The sequence below is a fragment of the Lygodium microphyllum genome, chromosome 16 (assembly GCF_053477565.2).
Source record: "Lygodium microphyllum isolate KBCC chromosome 16, Lygodium_microphyllum_v1.1.10, whole genome shotgun sequence".
Classification (NCBI taxonomy): Eukaryota; Viridiplantae; Streptophyta; class Polypodiopsida; order Schizaeales; family Lygodiaceae; genus Lygodium; species Lygodium microphyllum.
Window position 1 is genome coordinate 79,626,870 of NC_141150.1, and position 22,538 is coordinate 79,649,407.

Genomic DNA, 22,538 nt, shown 5'->3' on the forward strand with positions numbered 1-22,538 from the left:
TACCATAGTGTGCTCTTGCACGAATCAAATTACTTGGAACACTCCCAGCAAGATGCGTCTTTAGCATACGCACCTTTCCCCTTCAAGAGGGCTTTTGGCTTGGTTATGGTGCTTGATATTGCCAGAATATCTCCAATATAAGTGACATAGACTTAAAATCCAGCTTAAACAGAGAAAAACTGGTTGTCAGGTGCATATATAAACTGCATGTTGGCTATTTTCAGCTCAAGCAACAGAAGAAAGCAATAATAGAACTGCATGTTAGATGGAGAAATAACAAGCTCTCAGGAAATATCACTAAGATTGTACCAATCCAAAAAGTCATTACAACTAGGTAAAGGGAGCCTTTTTGAAGTGGTAATTTCCTACTTAGGTTTACTAAAGCATTTTGAATGAGTATGAAATCATGTGCAAATACAAAGATCAGACAGGAGCTCCAAAACTTTTTACGTTTCCAGGTCATGGTTGCTAAAGACCAAGCTGCAGTCTGACACTATGAATAATCATACAAGTTAATACTTTTGTCATCAGAAACAGAAGCCAACCTACCTGCTCTAACCCCTTCCCCCCCTGGAGGCCTGAAAGCCACCCCCCAAACCTGGTCAGTATGATCTGTTACAGTCTGAACAGAAGCTCTCATTGTCAGATCCCACAAACGAACAGTCCGATCACTGGAGCCTGTGACCAAAGCTGAACCATCTGGACTAACATCCACACTAAGAACCCAGCTAGCATGTCCAGACATGGCAGAAATAATGCTGTTGTTTTTTGCATCATACATCCGCACATGCTTATCATCTGAGGCTGTAAAAAGCACTGAAGGACTAACAGAAGAGAAAACCAGTGATCTCACTGGCATATTGTGACCCTCAAGATAATGAAGCAGCTTACCTCGACTCACATCAAAAATTGCAACAGTACCATCCATAGTACTGCAAGCCACCAAGTTTCCATCCATACTCCATGCTACAGCTAGAGCAAATTTTCCAGCATTCTTGTCTGGCCCTTTTACACTGGCATCACTCTTCAAAACAGACAGACTCGACTCCATTTGCCAGGTGGTCGTGTTCCAAAGCTTAACAGAAGAGCTTCCTCCACCTGCTACTGCAAGAATTGATCCCTACAAGAATAGAAGGTTATCATTGCAGAGTGCAACAATACAAACCACATGTATAAGTAGCACACCTAAATATTTAACTATACCATGCAGACTAACAGAAAACCTAACATGCTCTGAGGCTTTACAAAAGCCAGTGTAGATGATTAAGAAGCAAGACTAAATGATAAATATAATCAACAGCATATGCACAATATCTATCTTTTTCACCATGTCACCAGAAAATTTCCAGCTAACACAGAGTATGTGTGAATTATGAAGGGACCTTTGGTTGCTATCAGAAGTCAGAGATTGAAGGTTAGCAAGACAGTATATGTGCGTATTATGCACGGGACATTTTTCTCAAGAGACCATCAATCATGACAGTTCTCAATGACTATTAACTGGGAACAGCTACAAATAGCTACTGGGGTCAAGTGAAATGCCAGTCAGGAGCTCCTTCTATAAGCTGGAAGAAAACTTGGTGGTAGCACCAGTCCACTAGTGTTACATTATTGGACATCCCATGAAGTCGCTTGCAAAATTGATGCCCGGAAGTGTGACATGGAGTGTGATCACTACACTGCAACTTTAGGCCCAATGACCATTGTGTCAAGATGGTGTAAGCTGGTCCTATGGGACGCTAGCCTTGTGACATTAGTGTTGCCAATTGTGCTACTAATCCCTCTTCATAATCAGCAAGTCTCCCTCTTCATAAAGAATGATAATCAGCAAGTCTCCCTCTTCACTCTTAATGTATAGAGTGGGAACAATTGGACTATTTTTTAACCCTTTGTTGGCCAAATAAGCATTAACTTTAGAATACCATGCACGAGGAGCCTTATAATATATAACAAAAATTTGAGATTCTTGCTCATTCAATCTCCCATTACACTAGATTAAGTGAGCTTGAAGTAAATGCATTTGAGCATGGGCTTAGCCGAATTAATTTTGAAACTTCAAAGCTTGTTTTGATTCCATACCATGAAAAGTAAATAATTTGGTATTTTTTCTAGTTTTGAGACCATAGAGAGCTTTATACAACTTGCATACCATGTGCTCTTTTCCCCTAACCAAACCTAGAGGTTGTGACACATAAGCATCCTCATGCAAATTTCCATTCAAAAATGTTATCTTAATGTCCAATTGGTATACTTTCCAACCATAATTTGCAGCCATAGCAATTATATGTCTCATCGTACTCCTATGAGATGTAGGAGCAAAAGTTTCCTCATAATCTATACCCTTCTTCTACGCATAGCCTTTTCCTACCAACCGTGCTTTGTACCTGTTAATAGTGCCATCAGCCCTGTGTTTGAGTTTAAAACCCACTTTGTGCCAATGGCCTTCTTACCAAGTGGTAAATCCACAAGATCCCATGTCGAGTTAGTGGCAATAGAATCTAACTCATCCTACATGGCCTACATCCAATGTACATCTTGCTAAGCTTCATCCAAGGAAGTAGGCTCATCATCATCCAACAATGAGCTCATAAATACATGATCATCACAATCATCTACTTCCATAAAATTAGCCAAATGTGCCCCTCCCCCCGCCCCCACATCTTGTGTTGCATGTCTAGCAACCCTTGGAGTGCATTGAGATAAGAGAGTGTCCATTTTACTCTCCTAGAGAGTACATAACAACCATCTCGGGACTGTTTTGGTTGCATTTACGCAACCCTTTCATGTTGTACTGCATCTTCCACTGCATGTGGCAAATCATCATCAAAACCCTACTATTCAAGAGCATATGGTTCAACAACAACTTGTTATATTATGTCTATCCTACCATTTACAGTAGACACACACTCCAAAGAAAGTGGCAAAAGACCCTCAAAGACAACACCAATGTCATGGGCAGCTAGCATTTGAAACTAACCAAGTGAAAATGCAGCATTTTCAACAAATAGGACATCCCTACTGACAAAAACTTTCTTCATGCATGGGTCATACAAGCAATAACCCTTGCTCTCCGAACTGTAGCCAATAAATATGCATTTTGCAACCTTGTCATTAAGCTTTCCAAGAAGCTCTTTCAAAACATATACATAATCTATACATCCAAACATCCAAAAGTAGTCAACTTTGGGTTTCGTGCCATGCCAAGCTTCGAATGGTATGAAAATGACCTAAAAGCCATGCTTATTAAAAGCAAAAATAGACAACAAGTTCTTTGTGATGCTAGATACAAACACCAAGAAGCATGAAATCAGAACAATCTGCAACAATAATAGTGACTGTACCAATGCCACATACATCATAACTGCTATTGTTGAACATGTAACACGCTTCCTAACAAGGGCTAAATGCAAAACGGTAAACAATCACTTTCTGGAAGTGATATGCTTTGACGCCCTACTATCAAAATACCATGTGTGCTACATCAACATTAAATGCTGAATCGGCCATCAAAGAATCAAAGTTGCATGTGAGAAATGCATTTTCTTCCTCCACAAAGTTAATTGAAGCATCACCATCACTAGGTTTGCTAGCCAATGTCTCTTGAACAACCAACCAAAGTCCTCTTTGGCCAAATCTCTTCTTGTATTCATCAATATAGTGATCAGGCTTCTTGCAATAATGACATTTGCCCTCTTTTTTAGACTTTTCTATGTCTTGGATGTGAAGATATACATATCTTGGAAACACAGCATGTACAACCAAGACTGAAACACAAAGACTCAGACAGAGATAAGCAAAACTCAAACCCTAGATGCAAAACACAAAAACTCAAAACTCAACACAAAGATAAACACAGAGAGAAGAAACTCTCAACGTAAATGAATGTGTGAGTGTACAGAATGCCCAAGGCCAGAGCAATGCAGTGTCGAAGAGTGACATCCACCGAAGATGGATCCCGAGTGTTATGACCACCAGTTAGAGTGTCGAAGTGCAAGAAATACCAAACGCTAATGACTAGAGTGTCACGGAACTAGGGCAACCACAAGAGAGGTGTTTATTGGCATAGATAGCCTGCTAGATAGCAAAAACGCAAGTACTATAGTAATCGCCTGGTGGGAGAGATAGCAGCAACCTGTCGCTTGGCACCAAACACTAAAAACGCAAGCTAATCAGGTGCTCTAATGACGTAGTAGATGGAGACCTCCAAACAATAGGACAATGGTTGAAAATAGGCCGCCTAATGCTAGAAAATGATGGACTGCAGTCGGTCATGATTGGACAGTAGATGGTGTCGTAATATTATGAGAACACAGTATGAAAAAGTATGAAATGCATCATCAGTCGACTTCTTTATTGATCTAGAGAGTCAATGTGATCTGAGCCATTAGTACTAGTGTGAGTTGCATGGATTATCCAAAAATACTAGATTTTTGGATAATTTTAGACTATTTTTTATATTATTTATTGTGAAAAACCGAAAAAGTTAGAAAAAAAGCTTCTAGATTAGGATGGCATGCAAAAAGCTAGTTACTTTTTCAGCCAATTAGGGGATTTTCACAAGAGGGACAGATTGACGAAATCGGGCACTTCAGGCTGAAAACTGCAGACTGAACTGAAAGAAAAAGAAGAAGTGATCTGGAAGATCTGTAACCAGGCATCCTTGGGCTTTACCCCCCCTTTCGGAGCCAACGGAGCCATCAGATTTGGGTTCCGAGCAACAGAGAAGGAGCTGTAATTTTTATGCACGTTTTGTTCTACGAAGAAGCTCTAGGAGATCTAATGCCTGGAGATTGCTTCTGAGTAGTGCGAAGATTCCAGGTTCTTTCAATACATATTGATTCAATTCATTGTGATTTGTCTTTGTAGTGTTTACCACTTGGGTATTCTCTATCTTCTCTTCCATCTCCTATCTCTACTTCCTTCTACTTCTGATCCCCGGTGGATTCGACCTTTCGACAAAAACCCCTCCGACATTGGTGAACCCGACGTGAAAGGTCGTCAGAAGAAGGAAAGACAAGATGGGAGAACCTTCGAATACATTCTCCAGTGATGTTTTGCAAAAGTTGGTGCAAAATATGAATATGCTAATGTAGGTACAACAACAATAACAGGTGATGCAAGCTTCAGCTCAAACAGAAAGTGTTATAATGAATGCTTTGCAAGCAGTTGAGCGTGAGATGAAGTTATTCAATGGCAGGAATGTATCTATATATGTATATACCTATGCTCAGAAGATGGAATTCTTTGGGGTGGCTCAATCTGTATAGAGCCGGTATTTTGTACGTGTTACTGTTCATGAACTGAAAGCACGGATTACTGAATTATACTTGCAAGATGCAGACTGGGTGGCCTTCAAGAAGACACTCAGGGAAGAATTTTACATTGAGGACACCAGTTTGATTACGCGCAAGACTTTTCAAGAGTGGGTTTTACAACCCAATAAGGGTCTTGTGACTACGGAATTGTTAAGAGAATTTGAAAGTCGATTTGAGCAGTTGGATCTTGCAGAAGAGCAAGCTCTTGCAAGTCAGAAAATTGAATTGTTTCTACAGGCAGCTGATCCTGAGCTTCAAGAGAAGCTTGATGATTTGCTGGAGGATCAGATTACAGAGACAGGTTTGAAAACAGAGTGGAGACATGTGAAGAAAGTTGTTACTGCACTTGTGAAGAAGCATAGAAGAAGAGAAAGATTGCATGCCTCTAGGTTGCCCACTATTACGGGCAAGATAGTTGATGTATCCAGTAAGCCACCTACCTCTGTGACTAACCCTATGGTTGTACCTGCTATTGTTCCCTCTGTTAGGGAAGATGTCTTAGATGAATTGGTCAAAGGCCTGCGGGATCTTCAATTGAAGGTTGCAAAATTTGACGAAAAAAGGACAAGAGAAAAGGGGACGGCAAGCAGCAACCCCTAAGCCTGAAAAAAGATGTATGTGGTGTGACAGTTTGCAACATGAGAGAAGGGATTGTACTGCCTATCAGGAGACCTTGGCACGATAGCTTATCTTTTGGAAAGATGGCAAGATCCATGCACAAGAAATAGGATTGCCTCTTGCTTTGAATTTTGGAAAGGGAGATATGCAGAAGTTGTTGGAAGACTTGGCTGTCCGAAATGCTTATGCGGCAGTACATGTTTCTACTTTTGGTCTACAGTTGGATAGAATGCATGGCCAAGTGATGGTTGGTCCAAAGGCTGAAATATGGACACATGCTTTACATACAGCTGAAAAGAGAAAGGTCACTGATAGTGAAATGTCTCATGTAGGGCAAGACATTCGCGGCATAACTGGTTGGGAATCACCGGTAGATGCATATTCAGTGTATGCATATTTAGCAAAGGTACAAAACACGGAGTACTTATGAAAGAAAAACGAAAAAGAGATGAAGATATTGCAGGGACATCTAAAAGAATGACAACAAGAAGTGTGGATCAACCTAAAGCTGCAAATCAGCCACCTCTCGAGCATGTTATGGAAGAGGTCAGTAAAGAGCAAAAACAAGATAACAAACAAGAGGGCAAAAAGAAGGGCAAGCAGCCAGGATATAAGTTGCGAGTGGAATTTACCTTGGGAGAGGTACTTGGCATTGCCAAGTGAGAATTTCATGATGAGATCATTGACATAATTAAAAGGAAGTGTCAGTTTCTTGGTGATACCACTAGTGCATTGCTGCAATTTGAAGAGAAAACTCGTTTGTTGGGTATTCGGGCTGAATATGAGTATGAAGTAAGTACAGGATTGTCTATGCAAGATGCTACTAATCAATGGACAGCATGTGGAAAAGAGAAGAAAGTGGCTGAAAATGCATTGTCTTGTAGCAATATGCATGGTGGAGTAAGGCAAATGCAGCAATATGAAGAAGAGACTCTAGGATTTATTCCTCGAAGTCACTATACAAGAAATCATTGGGCTAGAGCTACCACGGAAATGATAGTGAAAATAGGGGAATGTGAAACTCCTTGTGTTGCTTTACTTGACCATGTGTCTGAGATAAATCTCATTGAGCGAGGGTTGTATGAAAATGGTGCATGGCCTGTAGACACTGATCATGGTTGGTGAATGAAAGGCTGCAAATAATTCTTCAAAGAAGCTCTATACTGCATGTCCTAATGTAAAAGTAACGATTGGTGATGTACAGGAAGAGCAACACTTCTTTGTGCAATATAATTCCTCATATGCAGTGATTTTGGGACATGCCTATATTACAGGTGTGTGCTTGATGATGGTTCTGCTTATGCAAGAGTCAAAAGCAAGGATGGGAGAAAAGCAGTCCAATTTCTTACTGTTTGTGTTAATCATCCTAGAAATCGGGATACGCTTCGAGAGTCTCCTTTGGTTCCAAATGCAAGGGAATTCAAAGACTTGGATTTTCATTAAACACTGCTGTAATGCGGGGCTACAATAGTGCTATTCACTGGGTGTACTCGGCTCTTGATAAAATGAAGCATGTATTTACTATTGGTAATTCTCAGTTTACAACAAACAGTTCATGTTGGTTTAAGCCTATGGAAGCTATGTGTAGGGCTGAACGCATATCTATGAAATGGGCTACTAAGAAACTGAGAGCATTGGGGTTGTTAGCTAAAAATGATGGCATTTCAGGCATCTTTTATGGGCTGAATATTACTGACACTATGGCTGAAATTTCAGCAACTATACATACAGAAAATGAGGCTGAAAACAGTGTTGTCAGTATGTTCTTTGGATATGTATGATGTTATAGCATTGTTTGCTCAGCAGGAAGGATTACAATGGGCTGAAGCACTTATGGAGACAAAGTATAAGACAGTTGACAAAAAGGTGAAACCAATTGCTTTGCCACTTCCACCAGAGAGTGAGGGTATGTATGAAAAAGTGTCAAGGCAACCAAGCTTACGGGATCCTAAAGATATAGATCATCAGTTTACATCTGAAACATTACACGAATTGAAAGTTGGTGCAGAAGGGTTTCTTTTGCCTGCTGAGAGAGACTGTTTTATGCGGATGTTGGCTAGACGTGGGAAGGCATTTGCATTTCAGCCAAGTGAAATAGGTTGTGTGGATCCAAATGTTGTCTCTCCTATGGTCATATTTACTGTGCCATAGGAACTTGAGGCCTATTCCAGTGCCTAAAGCTTACTTGCCAAAGCTGATGGATTTGCTAAATGAAAAGATTCACATGAAGATCTTGGAGCCTTCTTCAGCCCTGTACTCAAATCATTGGTTTACTGTGCCCAAAAAGAATGGGGCTTTGAGATTTATTCAAGACATGCAACCGGTCAATAAAGTGACCATAAGAAATGTGGGTGCAGGCCCTGTGGTTGATGAATTTGCAGAGGCTTTTGCAAGCAGAGCGATCTATTCTTTGGGTAATCTTTACTCAGGTTATGATCGGTTTCAGCTTGCAATTGAAAGCAGGGATATCACAACCATGAAGACTCCTTTGGGGTTAGTACGAATGTGTACTCTCCCACAAGGTGCAACAAACTCAGTGGCACATATGACAAATGCTATGAATAGGGTACTCGGGAATTTTATACCACAATTGACTATGCCCTTCTTGGATGATGTTCCAATCAAAGGGTGTGCAGTGGATGAAAAGAATGAAGAGATGGATGCTCATGGATGCAGACAGTTTGTTGCAAACCATATTATGGATTATGAGAGGATTTTGACACGTCTAAAAGAGGTGCATTTAACTCTTTCTGGACAAAAGTCTGTCTCTGGAGTTGAAGAGGTTTTGATTGTTGGGCATATGTGTGGGCCTTATGGACGAAGGCCATCACCAGCAAAAATAGATGGAATTGATAGAATGCAAGATGTATGCACGAATGTATCAGAGATGCATAGATTCTTAGGTGCATGTGTGTTCTATTTGATATGGATTCCTCACTTTGCACATGTAGCTGATGCTCTTTATCAGCTTCTAAGGAAAGGTCAGAAATTTCATTGGGAAATGAAGCATCAGAAAGCAATGAAGAAATTGAAGCAACTCTTAAAATCTGCTCCTACATTGAGAAAGACTGACTATTCACATGGAAAGCCTATCATTATTACTGTTGATACAAGCCCAATCGAGATTGGATGGGCAATTGGGCAAGATGATAAGGAAGGACAAAGATATGCAATTCGCTTTGGTGCTAAAGTATTGAGTGAACGACAGAGAAGATATCCACAGGTTAAAAGAGAATTAGGGGGAATTGTGACAGCCCTTAAATGTGATAAGGAGTATTTTATGGGTGCTCATGTAGTCATTGAGACCGATTGTTTGCCGGTATTGGGTATGATTACTAGTTGTGCTACTCCGGACATTGCTATGCTCCGGTGGATTGCATATATCAAATCTTTGAACCCTAAATTTCAGCAGATTGCAGGAAGAGATAACCCAGTGGCAGACATGTTATCTCGAGCATGTTATGAGAATGAAGATGGGATGATGGATGAGGAGGAACAAGATGACTTTCTTATGGCTGAAAATGATGTTGCAAGAGTAAATTTAGCAATGCAAGGTGTTGCTACAGCATTAACAAAAGCTTGGACAACAAAGAGAAGACACTTTAGATGTTTTGTATCTTGTGTAGAAGTGTTTCTAGAAGACAAATGTACAGGAGAGTGGCTGAGAATTGGTCAATACCTCAGTACATTAACAAAGAGAGATGAATGGTCAGATAAGGAGTTTAAGAAAATCAAGAGGAAAGCGTATGGGTTTTTTTTTAAAGATGGATAATTATGGAAACATGCTAAAAAGAAACAGGGTATGCCATTGCGAGTTTTGGGAAGCTTGTGGGCCGGTCATAGAGGTGTTTGGGATACTTTTACAAAGATCAAAGAAAGATATTGGTAGCAGGATATGTATAAGGATGTTGCTCACTTTGTGGAAACATGTACGACATGTCAAATGTATTCATCTGTGAGACATCGAGATGGATTGCAACCCACATATCCATTGTCTCTTCATTTTTAGTGGGTGGTGGATTTGGTCACAATGCCTACAGGTCTTTGGCAAATGAGATATCTTGTGCTTGCTCGCGAAGACTTGACTAATCAAGTAGAAGGGAAAGCTTTACATACTAAGACAACAAATACTGTGTGTACTTTTCTCTTAGAAGAGATCTTTTGTCGGTATGGCTGTGTAAGAAAAATTACAGCAAATAGGGGTGAGTTGGATGCAAATGAAGCTCATGATTTCTTTGCACGGTTAGGATAAAGCTTGCTTTAACTTCAACCTATAACCCTGAAGGAAATGGAAAAAGTGAAAGAGGTCACCCACCTATTGTGAAGGCATTGGCAAAAGCATGTGGAGAGAAGGTAAAGGAGTGGCCATGATTGCTCCAATCATTTCAATATTTGGGTTTTGATTTTTGTTGCATTTAGAGTAGGATAGGATCAAGAAATTGAAACAAATTGCTTTAGGGTTACTTGTGTAAAACAAGCCCAAACAGGGCACAAACAAGGGGAAAAAATGAAAAAAATGAGCGCTTGAATGTGTTAATACCACAAGGGGGATTCAAAAGGTCAAGACTGAGCGAAACAAGGGTTTAACGCCCCAGAGGGCAAGGGGGAAGCTCATTTTCACCTTTAGCAATGAGAGAGAGAGCTTCACAGAGAGAGAGAGAGAGAGAGAGAGAGAGACCTTAAACTTTGAGCCTCCGGGGAAAAGAATCAAATTATTCAAAAGGCGGGAATCTACTACCTATGAGTTGCCAGAATTGGAAGAAAATAGTGGTCCTGATACAAGGGCTAGCCAGGAAGATATGAAAGATGAAGATGTAAAGGATATGGTTGCAGAGGATGAGGAGGACTCAGAATCCGGTGACAACTAGGATTTTGGCACATACCGGAGGATGTGCAGGTTCAGAGGGGATGGATGTCGTGATGTTATGAGGACACAGTGTGAAAAAGTATGGAATGCATCATCATCCGACTTCTTTATTGATATAGAGAGTCAATGTGATCTGAACTATTAGTACTAATGTGAGTTGCATGGATTATCCGAAAATACTAGATTTTTGTATAATTTTAGCCTATTTTTTATATTATTTATTATAAAAATCCGAAAAAGTTAAAAAATAAGCTTCTAGATTAGGATGGCATGCAAAAAGCTAGTTGCTTTTTCAGCCAATTAGAGAATTTTCACAAGAGGGACAGATTGACAAAATTGCGCGCATCGCGATCGCTGTAAACAGGCTGAAAACTGCAAATTGAACTGAAAGAAGAAGGAGTGATCTGGGAGATCCGTGACCAAGCGTTCTAGGGTTTTACCCCCCTTTCGGAGCCAACGGAGCCATCAAATTTGGGTTCCGAGCAACAGAGAAGGAGCTGTAATTTTTATGCACGTTTTGTTCTACGAAGAAGCTCTAGGAGATCTAATGCCTGGAGATTGCTTCTGAGTAGTGCGAAGATTCCAGGTTCTTTCAATATATATTGATTCAATTCATTGTGATTTGTCTTTGTAGTGTTTACCACTTGGGTATTCTCTATCTTCTCTTCCATCTCCTATCTCTACTTCTACTTCTGATCCCCGGTGGATTCAACCTTTTGACAAAAACCCCTCCGACAACGATAGATGGCTCATGGCTGAAATCTATACAGTAGAGTGAGAAACCTACACAAAAGGATAAGGCTTAATGGTGGGCAACCTGTCTATTTATAGATATTGAACTATGCCCCAAAAAATTAGGGCTTTGGGAGGCCACTGAAACTCTCTCAAACCACGTATCAAATTTGTGTTTTTCATTAATTAAACGTGTTTTATGGCTGTTTAAAAATGTCAATCAACGATAAAGCGTATTTTAGCTCAACACCTCCTCTTAGCTCCAAAACTAAGTCTAAAAGGAAAGGCCAACAATGTATCCTCAAGGCATTCCACTTCAAAGTAGGTAAGGCATTGGACAAAGGGTGGACGTCGGCTACCCAGTGACCGACCAAGACTACAAAGGCAATGGTTATCCTACCAAGGGAGTCAAGAAGTCACCCCAAAGAGAAAAGGGCATCAAACAAAAGGTGCTCGTTGGCTACCCAATGGCCTACCAAGCCCTACAAAGGTGGGATTTAATCACATTGAACTTTTTTTTTCCCCCTTTTTTGGAGGGGGAGGGGAAGGGAAGAGATATAAAGGAATGGGCTTTGTAGCTATACAATGGCATTGGAACCAAAACACCTATATAGAGAGTAGTAGTGACTCTGAGCTCTGCTTGGTTTTCTCTCTACATTTGATTCCCTATACTCAATGGCAAACCCTCATATATGCAGCATCACGAGGGTGTAGTCCTAAGATGTGCCTTAATATTGTATCTTTCGATATCATGAATACAAAGATTTCTTATTGATATATCTTGTGTGTCACTCCGCCTCATGACAGGTTATGACTTGAAGGTCCATAACACTTGGTATCAGAGCAACAATCACAAGGACATGTATTTTCAAAACCTCACTTAACATGTGGATTAATTTTTAACCACATGATTAAGTGAATGTTGCACATGTCAGGTGTAATTGAGATTAGAGTAAATTTGTGAGCCAAGGACCCAAGGAAATCACGAAATATCAAAGGCAAAAGTTGTGGTAAGTTATGTTGCACATGTACTTGGTGGTATCTAGTGCTAGTTGTTGCCCTACGTCATTCATTTAGCCATAACTGTCAATTGGTGAAACTACAGAACTGGCGTTTTAATGCTACCTTACGCCAATTTGATCATCAAAGATGGCACAAAGATACTCGGGAATGGAAGTTGCCTAGCCAATTCAATTATTGGCCAGTCTAATTATTTTTCGAGGCACTGAAATAATTATTAAATTAATTTTCAGTATTTAAAAATAAAAATTAATATTTAATCATGGATAATGCTGGAAAAACCATTTGAGAAGGCTGTCACTTCAAAAATGCCCATGCAAGCCTAAAAAACGTCTTTAGAGACTGGAGAGAGGCATTTGAGTGGATTCAGCCTTCAAGAGAGAGGGAGGAGACGTTGCTCGTCTAATTTGCAGCCGTTGGAGGACCTGAGGCAACCAAGGGCAAGAGAAGACCAATCAATAGCGAGTGACAGCATCTACGCACTATTGAGATAAAGCAACAATAATAAATGACTGATTTTCTTCAGTTCTTTGCATCTACAAGCTGTTGAGATAGTGCAGCAGTAATAAATGGCAGATTTTCTTCAGTTCTTCGCGAAGAAAGCCTGAATTTTCTCTCTGCTCAACATTCTCTCTTATCTCCCAGCTTGTCTATAACATTGCTTCAAAGATTACAGCATTGAGATCACCAGAGACTCAGAAATTTCAAATTTCTCTATTGTAAACCCTAATTTGCAACAAATATTAGGATTTAGCGATGCCAAAAATTGGAAGCTCCAAGACTTGGATTCAACAAGGCTAAAGCTCTTTTTAGTCAAATTCAAGTGGAGGGGCCAGCAAATCAATGATTTGGGGCATTTTCCATCTCCATCAAAGTGGGTGAAGGCCAATTGACTGCCCGAATCAAGGGGCAAATCAGATTGCAAACTTGCTGGTCATTTTGGACAGCAAGGGAAGTTGGAATACCGAAAGGGGCGCTAGTTTTGGAGCCAACAAGGTGTCCAATGTTCGAGATTATATGGTAAAGTGTGCATTTCAGTTTTGTGAATTTGTTAATTGCTGTAAATAGTACTTAATTAGGTTATTTACCACCCAATCCGAGGAGAAAGCTTGGTTTCAGACGTATTTTACACCTTCGGGACAGCAAGATGACGAAGATAATGCCAAACCCTTCGTTTGAAGCTCCCAAAGATGATAATGAAATACAACAGTTGGTACCTACGAGGCAAGGAATACAAATGCAAGGCCATCACAAAAGTGCCAATCCAATGGATTTTGGACAGCCACGCATGCATGCTATGATGGGGCAACCAAGATATTTTGGTGGAAGCACAATTTTTCATCCTATCCTTGGACAAGGACCACACAGGGGAATGTATGGCACAAATCCCTATAGTATGCAGCAACCAATGCATGGTGTGTAAGGCCCAATGTATTCGAGTATGGCTGAAAATATGCAAAACCCTATGTATGGCAACATTGGCTTGATGCCTGGAGCACAAAGTAGCATGTTTGGTACTGCATCTACACCCCCGAATGCTTATGGGGCTCAAGGAATGAATGTTGGTCATGCAAATGCTCCATTTAGCATTGGTTTTGATGTAAATTCAGCAAATGCACCCTTTTTGCAATAGCCAGTGTATGACAACTTGACACCCAAATGGGCAGCAAAAGACTATGATAAGGGTGGAAAAGCAGTGAAGTTTCAATCCTTCAGTGGTGTAAAAAGATAGATTGAAAGCTTTGACTTCCATTCAGCAATTTGATACAGCCTATTCAGGGGGGAACTTCACAAAGTTCTCAAAGATTCAAAAGGCAGCCACTTTCTTAAAAGGGAATGCATTACAATGGTGGTCCACTCTTTTGATACAAGGGAGAGCACCATCAACATGGGTACAATTCAAGCAAATGTTTGCATCAAATTGGTTGACAAGTACCTTAGAGGTGGACATCATGATAGCTTGGAATAAGTTGGATGCTAAGAAATGTAAGAATTTGGAGGAATATAATAAGAAGTTATGGGATGCATTGCTGCCTATTACTTCTTATCGCCCCCTACCCCTTCATGAGCAAGTGGAAAAATATGTTTGTGGGCTATCCAAAGGAATCACGGATTTTTGCATTAAACCCACCGTGTCTAGCATGTCTTGGCTCATAGAGATTGCTGCTACAGCTGATGCTTTGCTGCGTGGGAAGGATTCAGGCTTCCTAGAGAGTGGGGTGAAGCCGAATAAAAAGTTGTTTAAGGCTAAGAAAAGGGACAGATCTGAAAAACAATCTAAACAATGGCCAAAACAACAAAGACAGGGCTCAAAAACATTGGCACAACGTAGAAAATTGATGGCTGCAAATAAATGTTTTATTTGTGAATAGGAGGGTCACATTGCAAGGGACTGTCTTAATAGGCAGCAAGCTAGAAAATCAGAAAATCAGGGAGATTCTAAAGGAAAGGAGCCCAAAACATCAATGGAATTGGTATCCGATATTGTTAGTGATCAACCCAATGATAATGCTACTGAGTTGTGCACAGCATGGAGCAAAATTAAAGATCAACATGCATTGATTTTCTTTGATAATGGTGCATGAGCCAACTTCATCTCTATTGACATGGCCACCTGTCTAAGCATCAGGCAGGTTGAGATGGGACCTATGGGCAAAGTTGGAATGGCATGTAAAGGCCATGCACAACCCCGTCACACCACTCATCGGAAAGCTTCGATTGCATATATAAGGATATGGGGACTGCGAAGAGTTCTTCTTTGCTCCACTTGAGGATTGTGATGTATTGCTCGGTATGCCATGGTGTCACCATATGCATGCAGTGATTGATTCTCGTGCAAAAAAGATTACTTTTCAGCATAAGGGAAAGGTACTCACACTTGATGTAAACTTGAAAGGTGAATTTGTCCATGTTGTATCTACAGCTGTCATTTCTAAAGTAATGAAAAATCATCTTTCAGCATACTTGATTTTTACTAAAGATAAAGATGATAGTGAGTGTATTGGAAACATGTCTAAGTTAGAGAAGGATCACATGTCATTTTCAAAAATGTATGCTAATTGCTTCTCTCACTCACTTCCAAGGCAGCTAGCGCTTGAAAGGCCAGAATATCATGGCATAGAGCTTATCCCTGGAAGTAGCCCACCTAATAAGCCACCCTTCAGAGTCAGTGTGACCCAACAAGAAGAGATTATGAGTCAAGTAAATGAGCTGTTAGAAAAAGAGTTGATTCAGCCCACCTCATCTACTTTTTGTTCTCCAATGCTTTTGGTGCAAAAAAATGATGGTTTATGGCATATGTGTATTGATTATCGTGCTCTGAACAATATCACAATAAAGAATTGCTTTCCAATTCCTCGGATCAATGATGTTATGGATAGATTGCAAGGGGCAGCCATATTTAGCCGTATAAATTTGAAAAGTGGGTATCATCAGGTACGCATTAGACCGGAACATGTGCCTAAGACATCTTTTAGGACATCTTTTGAATTGCATGAGTTTCTTGTTATGCCTTTTGAACTTATGAAGGCTCCTGCCACTTTTAATCGGATGGATCATATCTTCAAGCCACATAGAGGATTTATAGCCACTTTCCTTGATGACATGATTGTCTATTCAAAGAACGAGATAGAGCATAGAAAACACTTGGACTGCATGAGCATAGACTGGTTATCAATGATAAGAAAAGTGAATTCTTCTTGCATGAATCCACTTTTTGGAGCATATTGTATTGGCTGATGATATTCAAATGGATCCTGCAAAGGTTGAGGCAATACGATCATGGCTACCTTTGAGGAATGTACATGAGATCCACAACTTCTTAGGTTTATGTTATGTACGCGGGTTTGCTAAAATTGCATCTCCATTGCATACCTTGCAGAAAAAGGATGTGCCATTTAGATGGAGAGTAGTAATTTCAATATTTGAAAAGTTGAAGGAAAAGATAACTTCAAATCATGTGCTTGTGTTGTCCGATCATTGGGGTTGTTCTTATGCAGGATGGCTGAGTTGTGGCTTATGAGAGCCGAATTCTCCACGGTACACAAAAGAATTTACAAGTCTGTGAGAAAGAGCTATTGGTTGTAATTCATGCACTGTCTGCGTGGAAACATTATTTGTTGGGGGTTGAGTTTACAATGTTAATAGATCATCAAACTTTGAGATACTTTCTAACGTAGACAAAGTTGTCAAAGAAGCATATGAAATGGGCAAATTTTCCCTCTATGTTTCATTTTCAAATTGTACATATTAATGGTAAAAAGAATGTTATGGCTAATGCACTATCACATAAGCCACAAATTTCAACCGTCAACATGGTTTATCACACTAAGTTGGATGCCATGAAAGAGCAATATGTTTGCTGATTCGGACTTTGCTAATGTTTATAATCAGCTTTGCAATGGCCAAAGGCATAAACACTTTGTACTAAGAGATGGATCTTTGATGATGCATGGACAATTGTGTGTCACAAAGCAATTAAGGCCTAGAGTTATCACTAAAAGTCATGCTCCTCCATTTGCAGGACACAAAGGTATTGATGCCACGGTCAAGGCAATGGAGCATTTCTTTTATTGGCCAACGTTGAGGCATGATGTAGAACAGTTTGTTAAGACATGCATCATATGCCAGAAGATAAAGCATAATAGGCAAAAGATGCTGGGTTTGTTGCAACCCTTGCCTATTCCAAATAGGCCTTAGCAAAGAATTGCAATGGACTTTATTTTTTAGCTTTCACCTCTACAAGAAATGATGGGATATGGACTATCATTTGCAAGTTTAGCAAACAAGTCCATTTCATTCCGATGAGAAAGAAAATAAAAGTTAATCATATGGCACAATTGTTTTTGCAACACATCTTTAAGTACCATGTTATGCCAGAGTCGATCATTAGTGATCGAGACCCCTGAATGACCAGTTTATTTTGAAAGGAGTTGTTTGAGAATATGGGTACCACGCTGAAATTCTCATCATCCTTCCATCTGCAAACAAATGGTTAGTCTGAGAAAGCAAATTCCACACTAATAGATCTTTTGAGGTGCTATGTTTCAAACCTCAAGACACAGTGGGAGTAGTATTTGCCCTTGGTTGAGTTTGCTTACAACAACACAGTGTATAGTTCTACGGGCAAAGCTCCATTTGAGGTGGTTAAGGGTGGCAAGAAGGTACCACCTATTCTGCAAACTAAGGATAAGATCTTTGATGTTGATTGTTATGTGGAAAACTTGGATGTAGTCTATGCAAAGATAAAATATGCACTTCACAGATCACAAGAAAAGCAAAAGAGGACATCTAATTGCCACAAATGTGCTTTGCAGTTTGCGGAAGGTGATTATGTATTCCTACGTTTTGAAAAGGCAAGGTTGAAAAAGATAAAATGAAGAGAAAGATTGTATCTGAAGTTGAGTATGAGATACTATGGGGCCTTCTAGATGTTGGAGAAGATCAGCGATGTGACATATCAGCTGAAATTACCTCCACATTGGTACATACACAATGCCTTTCATGTTTGTTTGTTGAGGCCTTTTCATGGTGATGTGTCACAGGATATGTCTACTGAAATTCAGCTTGAGGTTGAGGAGCTAGAAGAGATTTTGGTACCCGAGCATATTCTAGCACATAAGGAAAGAAAGGTCAAAGGTAAAGTTTCCAAGAAATACTTAGTGAAATTTCAGAATAAGTCACCAATGTATGCCAAAAGGATGGAAGAGGATGACTTGGCAGACCATCCGCAGTTGTTGTCTCAGTTGTTGTAGCTTTACCTAGATGCCTTTCAGTTAGAGCTAACTTTAGTCGAGCTCTATCAGGTTTAGCAAAGCAAGGGTCTGGAGTATTGCCTAATGCTCAAGGGGGAGGTAGCACTTCTACTCCTCCAGTTATGGACAACTCTCGTATGCAATGGATCTCGGATGTATTCAGCATGCATCCAAGCTATTGCGCTGACAGTATGTTTGCCATGAGGTCACTACTTAGTGTACTAGTCACTATGAGATGTATGCAAATGAGTATGAGTTTCACCTAGGCACTGGAACTATACATTTGTATCAGGTTATGATCAATTTGGCATGAATTTTGCCTCAATTTTGAGACAAAAATTCTAATCAATTTCAGCTCAGTTTTTTATCAGCTTGAGAACCATTTATGGTCACTTTTGGGATCAGTTTTGCATCATATTTTGCATTCATTGCTGGTCAGTTTTTTGCAATGAGTTTGTGATCAATTTGGGGTCACATTTACAGTAGTTTATGATCAGTTCTCAAATCAACAAGTGATCAGTTTATGATTAGATTTTGCTTAGCTTTCAATGGTTTACATCTGGTTCCATGGACAACAGCATATGTTATGATGCCATTAATGTTTTAGCCATGGTTGCTTGGTTATGCTATGCTATGGTTTGGTTTTGCTAGATGAGTTGAGCTCCTAAGATATAGACATGTCGCATGATAATCTGGCAATGTTTTTAAAATTCTTTGGGAGTCTTATGTTATGTTATTATTGACTAGTAATTTTTAGTATCTGGTTGAGCAACTGGTTGAGCAACAATGCGCAATGTTGTGTTAACTATGATGCCTTGTGGAAATTCCAATCCACTATTTTGCTTTTGATGCATCTGGCAGTGCAATCGAGAACGATTGCAAGGATTTTAAGAGAGGGGGTTGTCATGAGGACATGTATTTTTTAAACGTCACTCAACATGTGGATTAATTTTTAACCACATGGTTAAGTAAATGTTGCACATGACAGGTGTAACTGGGATTAGAGAAAATTTACAAGCCCGGGATCCGAGGAAATCACGAGATGTCAAAGGAAAAAGTTGTTGTAAGTTATACCGCACATGTACTTGGTGGTATCTAGTGCTAGTTGTTGGCCTAGGTCATTCATTTGGCCATAAGTGTTAATTGGCGACACTAGAAAACTTGCGCTTAATAGTACCTTACGCCAATCCGATGGTCAAAGATGGCACAAAGACACTCAAGAATGGAAGTTGCCTAGCCAATTTAATTATTGGCCAGTTAGATTACTTTTCAGGATATTGAAAATTTATTAAATTAATTTTCAGTATTTAAAGACTGAAAATTAATATTTAATTATGGATAAGGCTAGAAAAACCATTTGGAAAGGCTGTCACTTGTCAAAAATGCCCATGCAAGACTGAAAAACGTCTTTAGAGACTGGAGAGAGGCATTTGAGTGGATTCAACTTGCAAGAGAGAGGAAGGAGATGTTGCTCGTCTAATTTCCAGCCATTGGAGGATCTTCTAAGGCAACCAAAGGCAAGAGAAGACCAATCAAGAGCAGGTGACAATATCTATAGGCTATTGAGACAAGGCAACAACAACAAATGACTGATTTTCTTTAGTTATTTGCATCCACAAGCTGTTGAGACAATGCAACAGTAATAAATGACAAATTTTCTTCAATTCTTTGCGAAGAAAGTCTGAATTTTCTCTCTCCTCAACATTCTCTCTCATCTCCCAACCTTTCTACAACCTTGCTCCAAAGATTACAGCATTGATATCACCGGAGGCTAAGAAATTTCAGATTTCTCTACTGTAAATCCTAATATACAGCAAAAATTAGGATTTAGCAACAACCTTGGAAAGCATGCCAAAAGTTGGAAGCTCCAAGACTTGGATTCAATAGGGGTGAAGTTGTTTTTAGTCAATTTCAAGTGGAGTAACCAACAAATCAATGACTTTGGGGCATTTTCCATCTCCATCAAAATGGGTGAAGGCCAATTGACTGCCTAAATCAAGGGGCAAATCAGATTGAAGACTTGCTAGTCATTTTGAACAGCGAGGGAAGTAGGAATACCGAAAGGGATTGGGAGAATCTCATTGTATATCAACTTCTTCTTCAATTAAGTTAAATAAATATCAAAAGGGACACCAATTTTAGGGCCAACAAGGTGTCCAATGTCCAAGATTATATGGTAAAGTGCCCATTTCAATTTTGTGAATTTGTTAATTGATGTAAATAGTGCTTAATCAAATTATTTACCACCATATCCGAGGAGGAAGGTTGGTTTCGACAACTCTAGCACAGAATATACTAGCTCGAGAGGAGAGCAAGCTCATGGATGCCGAGGAGATCCTACCATAACACATCGTGCAATGCGACGTGACGACCCCGACATGACATGACACAACACGTCATGACACCCCTCGGACATGTTACCTACTAGAAATTGGAAGAGAACCTGATGTGCCAACAAAGTTAAGTGGGAGTTGTGGCGTGATAGGGACGCATAGCATACCATTCAAAAATTACCTTCGAGAGAGTTGAGACTGTGGAAGGACACTTTCTTTGAAAAGGAAGATGAGCTACGTCATTGGCTCAAAATCATATACAAAAAGAAAGAGTTGCGGCTCAAACTAATCGAGCAAACAAAGAAGACCATCAAAGTGCTAAGGAAGACCCACAAAGGAATAGATGTGCTCCATAATCTCAAAAAGAAGGCTAAACAGTTGGATGAAGACCAAGAGGAGGTTGACTACCACTTGATCATGATGAGAGAGAGAGGGACTGTGGCAAGTGAAGATGGCTCGAGACCTCGACACGAAGCTACAAGAGAAAATCATGCTAAGATGGAACTGGGAGACTGCCGCTGGATCTAAAGAAGCCAAAGAGCGAGCTGAGCCATACTTGAAGCAAATGCGAGCCAAAAGAGTCGAAGAGCTAAAGAATGAAGTGAAGCCAACCAAAGAAGAACCAAGGAGCCAAAAAGAGAAAAAACAAGTAAAAAAAGAAGAAGAATTATGGTCAGATGAAGATGAAGATGAAGATGAAGAACAAGAAGACAATGAGCCCAACCCAAATCTTTGAACACCTCGTCCCCAACAAGAAGGAACCGACGGCTACTACCCCGACTACTACCCTGAAGTCTACCACCAAGAAGGCTATCTTGAAGACCAACACCTCTACAACAAATACCCTCTTGAAGGAGATGGATACTACTACCCTGAAGATCTTCCCATTGAATACCACCCAAAACAAGAATACCTTAACACCGACTACCCCTATCCCGAAGAATGCCAACCCAAAGAAGTTTCAAAAAAGAAAGAAACGATGGAGTATTATGTGAAGAGGTAGGAACCCCCTCTCAACCTAGATATCGATACAAAAGAAGTGGAGCCTTAGGATTTTGGACTTCATGTGGTGTCGAGAACCATATGGATGAAAACAACCAAGCATCCCTACTGGAAGAGCAAGGATAGAAGTCACTACCATGATAGCACCAAGAGAGATGCTGCATGATCCACCGCGGGACAACAAAAACGCACATACTTCAACACTCGCTTGGTGGGAGAGATAGCAACAGTCTGTCCCCTAGCCCCAGATGCTGAAAACACAAGCTAATCCAGCTATAATGACATAGCAAATGGAGACCTCCAAACAACAAGGCAATGGCTGGAAACACGCCACCTAGGGCTAGTGCACGGTAGAGTAGAAAACCTGCACAAAAGGATAAAGCTGAATGGTGGGCAGCCTGTCCATTTATAGATGTTGAAGGGTGTCCCAAAAAATTAGGGTTTTGGGGGCCCACTGAAACTCTCTCTAACCACGCACGAAATTTGCATTTTTCATTAATTAAGTGTGTTTTGGAGCGGCTTAAAAATGCTAATCAACTATAAAGCGTGTTTTAGCTCAACCTTAGACAACCTTATTTTATGGCTGTCCAACATCGCCCTTTTCTTGATTTTTTACATTTAGTTTGACTTTCCATTTGCCTTTGTACTTGGAAAGCATAGCCACATCACCTGAACGCAATGCAACATTCTTCCGAGTTTCCTCTTGCGGCAAGAGGCCTTCCAACTCCATAAATGCAAGGGGGGTTGCCCTCCCCCAACAAAGACAACATCAAAGAGGTATGGAAACCAAGATATGACTCATGAAGAGAAATCAATGTAATGTTCACCAATTCAGCATCCTGAATGACCTCATCAACAAACATTGAGCAACTACTCATGCAAATCCTATGTGTGCAAG

The 22,538-nt window shown here is 40.1% G+C and overlaps 1 protein-coding gene across 1 annotated transcript in view; it reads right to left on the minus strand.

Moving 5' to 3' along the window:
* Positions 1–239: 239 nt before the first annotated feature.
* VIP3 (Transducin/WD40 repeat-like superfamily protein) overlaps positions 240–22,538 on the minus strand; it is a 39,927-nt gene continuing 17,628 nt past the window's right edge. The window contains exon 3 of the mRNA XM_087696005.1: positions 240–1,120. Within this exon, the coding sequence (XP_087552131.1) occupies positions 494–1,120 (627 nt within the window). The 3' untranslated portion in view covers positions 240–493. The remainder of the gene's footprint in view (positions 1,121–22,538) is intronic.